A 3,462-nucleotide genomic window follows, 5' to 3' on the forward strand; every position below is an offset into this window, starting at 1 on the left:
ACAATATCAACAAACATCGCTCTTCTATGTTTTCTTTCTTGGATGTCACATGCTACTGTTCGCCACTTGTCCCTCATCCTGTAGGGCAATCACCAATCAATCAACCAATCACCGATGAAGGCTCACTGTATTCCACTGATGCATATTATTTTTATAAAGTCACTCCTGGTACATTGCTAAAGGTCCAGATGATATAACCCAGTAAAGTATTTAGTCCAAAAGCATTATTCCATCCATAAGTATCCATGGATCGCTGTTCGATTTTACTAATCAGCCGTCAGAAATGCCACATTTCCCCGTGTATTTACTGTACTAACTTCATATTCCCTTGAATTGCCGCTCTGTTCCGGTATCAAAGTGGAGGCGAGCGTCTTAGCTTTCTATAGAGGTCTTATTTGAACCAATAGGCACCACTGTCTGATCACAACACTCTGTAACTCACCCACCGGTCACTACATGGGAGTTACTGCACTGTTTGTCTATCTATGCATATCTCCTGTAACATATTATTATAGTATAATATCAGACTTTGGTACTTAAACTTCTGCATCTTTATGACCTCATCCATACCGTGCAATTATTATCATATCATGTGAAATTGTTATTTATTTTGCAATACTGTCAGTCACTTTACTTATCATCAGCCAGATCACCATGATACACACAGTGTGTGTTTTTGTATAAAAACCATCCACATTAAGTGAAAGGTGAACATAGTGTATATATTAATTATTAATATTGTTATTGCATTTTATTGTCTTTTTGTTTTGCCTTTTTTCATCCATCCCTTGTTTCACCCTGTCCTTTACTGTGAGCTGTTGTAACAAGTGAATTTCCCCCAATGGGGGATCAATAAAGTCTATTTTATCTTATCTTATTCTGATCATCGAGGATCAACCACAGTTTGTATTAAAGGCTTTACTGACACCTAGTGGTGAAATATCAGAACTGCATGAGAGCCTCTACACTGCTGTAGTGTGCAGGTTATTCCTCATCTGATTAAACAAAACTTCTCTGGAGTGATAATGAGCATGCGCTGTAAATAAATACATTTATTCATATGAGATGTAGTCTAGAAAGTTTTCATCTCTGTGTTCAATTAAGTCAATATTTCAACTTTACTCTCGAGCTGTTTCTTTGTTAGGGCCTCAAAAATAATTCACACACAGAGAGAATCTCACGTCAGTTACCAGTAGGTAACCAGTGTAACTAGTAGGTCTTAGTTATTCAGATCAACTCGAAGTGTCCGTCTTGATTAGTGCACAGTGGCTTCCCTCCCTCACAGTTTACTTTTTAGCCTTCAAGAGCACCTGGCATTCACCTGTAGTTTAACGCCTTGATATCGTGAGCATCCGGTATCCCTCTTTTTTCTATAAAAGCCTGAGAGTCATGAAGAACTTTGACGTTTTGTTTTTTTATGTGAGTGAAAATTCAAAGTTTGTCTCATTTATCAAACAGCCTTTCCTGCACTGAATCGCGTCAGATATTTATTTAAAACAGGAACTCTGACTCCCTGTTTATAGAGTAGACTCATATTAATGATTGTAATATGTCGTTCAGGCTGAGAGCATTAATAGATGATATCAGACGAGCTCGAGCCTCCCCCCTTTCCGGTCAAAGTTTACTTTCACTTTCTCCAGCCTTCGTGTCGCAGCTCGTCTCTCCGTCTGAAGGTAAACAAACATTCTCACCGTTTGTCTCTTGAATGGCTCTCTGCACCTCTTGCTGCTAACTGCTGTTAGCATGTAGCAGTGGCAGCAGAAACCTGCCGCTCGGCTGTTTGAAGTGAAGTCACAAAGTTCGACGAACAGCTCACAGCGGCTGTCCGTCCTGCTGTCAGAGTATTCTGGGTTTAAAGTAAAAGGAAGCAGAGCCAGAAGTTAATGTGGAGACAGCAGGAGGGAGCGTTCAGAAGGGCTTTATTTATGTTATTTACATAGGTATATATATGTCACTGCGTGATATAAATATGTAGCCGACTACATCACTAAATAAATAAATATGTAACTGCGTCATGAAACGAGCCGCCATTTTGAATTCTCCAAAAGGGCATCGCTCCTTCAGTTCGTGCTCTCATGTGATCAATCATCAAATCAAAGATATAATTCACGAGGAGAGACTCTTACATTTTAATTTTCTTACACTTTGTCTGCATTAAAGTATGTTTGAGTCCTGCCTTAAAGAAGTTGAACTGATCTTCAGTGTTTCTCTCTACTTGTACTGCAGAGGCCGAAATTAAACTTGTGACTACATGTGGTTGGTTTTCGGGAGAATATTTTAAATCTAGTTTAAATATATATAATAATTAATACAACAATCTCATGATGTAACAGAGATGAAACGTGTTGCTGCCACATTTGTGTGTGTGTGTGTGTGTGTGTGTGCGCGCGCGCGGTTCAGCTTCATTAGTTTAATGGACAGCCTGTGTGAATGTGGGCGGAGCAAAGGTAAAGGTGTGTTGATGCACCGAGAGAACAACGAACAGAATATATAACACATACAGATTAATGTTAACATGAAGACGGTCCTCTTCAGTCTCCTCAGCCTCTGATGATCAGTGAACGCTCCTCTTTGCTCTGTGTGCAGCTGAATGACGCCACCTGGTGGACTGATGTAGACCTGCAGCAGCTGATGGCGCTTCCTCTCACTGCTGTCTGACTGCTTTAAAGCAGGAAATATCAGACAGTCAGTGACCGGCAGCAGATTCATTCACTGATGTAAACTGTTTCCTCTGCAGATCAAAGTGTGTGAGCTGATGTGAGTTCAGCATCATGAGTCAGTGTGAGGACAGAGAGGAGGGGGCCGCTCCCTCTGAACCTGAACCTGAACCCAGCTGTGTGTCCTTAAAGAGTGACAGGTCAAAAGATGGTCTCATTGATTTTAAGAGACACCAACCCTCTGCAGTAAAGAGGTAAGCTGTTATGATATTTAAAAAGTCCTTCCTAACATACATGAATAATCTCACATGTGAACTCTGTCCTGTAAAACATCAACTCTACTCTCCTGTTCAACTCTTTGACCTGATTCGCTCCAGAGTTTAAAGAAAAAGAGCCGATGATACAAAAAACCTGAAATCATTCAGCTTCCACTTTTATTGAACTTGAATGTTTTTATCTTTTTCGGTTTGTTTTTTGGTAAATTTCGGTCGTGTTGGTGATGGTGCACTTTCTCTCTGTCTGACAGGAACTATGGGAGAGAAGCCTCCGAACCTGAACCTGGACCTGGACCTGGACCTGGACCTGAACCCAGCTGTGTGTCCTTAAAGAGTGACCGGTCAAAGGATGGTCTCCTTAATTTTAAACAAGGATATATATCTGACAGACAGTAAGTAGTTCTCAGTATTCAAGTTTAAAACAATGAGCTAAAAAACAGTTCCAGTTTCATAAATTAAATCTGCTGTCTCTCTGCTCTCTGCCTGTCTGTCTCTCTGCTCTCTGTCTGTCTGTCTCTCTGCTCTCTGTC

General features: G+C 40.6%; 1 protein-coding gene across 1 annotated transcript in view; it reads left to right on the forward strand.

The window, feature by feature from the left end:
- The first annotated feature begins 1,630 nt into the window (after positions 1-1,630).
- LOC138609485 (NLR family CARD domain-containing protein 3-like) overlaps positions 1,631-3,462 on the forward strand; it is an 18,577-nt gene continuing 16,745 nt past the window's right edge. Inside the window, exons 1-3 of the mRNA XM_069682117.1 lie at positions 1,631-1,673; positions 2,738-2,911; positions 3,184-3,324. Of these exons, the coding sequence (XP_069538218.1) occupies positions 2,772-2,911; positions 3,184-3,324 (281 nt within the window). The 5' untranslated portion in view covers positions 1,631-1,673; positions 2,738-2,771. The remainder of the gene's footprint in view (positions 1,674-2,737; positions 2,912-3,183; positions 3,325-3,462) is intronic.

This window comes from Semicossyphus pulcher, unplaced genomic scaffold (genome assembly GCF_022749685.1).
Source record: "Semicossyphus pulcher isolate SPU_LCO1_2020_fin unplaced genomic scaffold, fSemPul1.0.p SCAF_5, whole genome shotgun sequence".
NCBI lineage: Eukaryota > Metazoa > Chordata > Actinopteri > Labriformes > Labridae > Semicossyphus > Semicossyphus pulcher.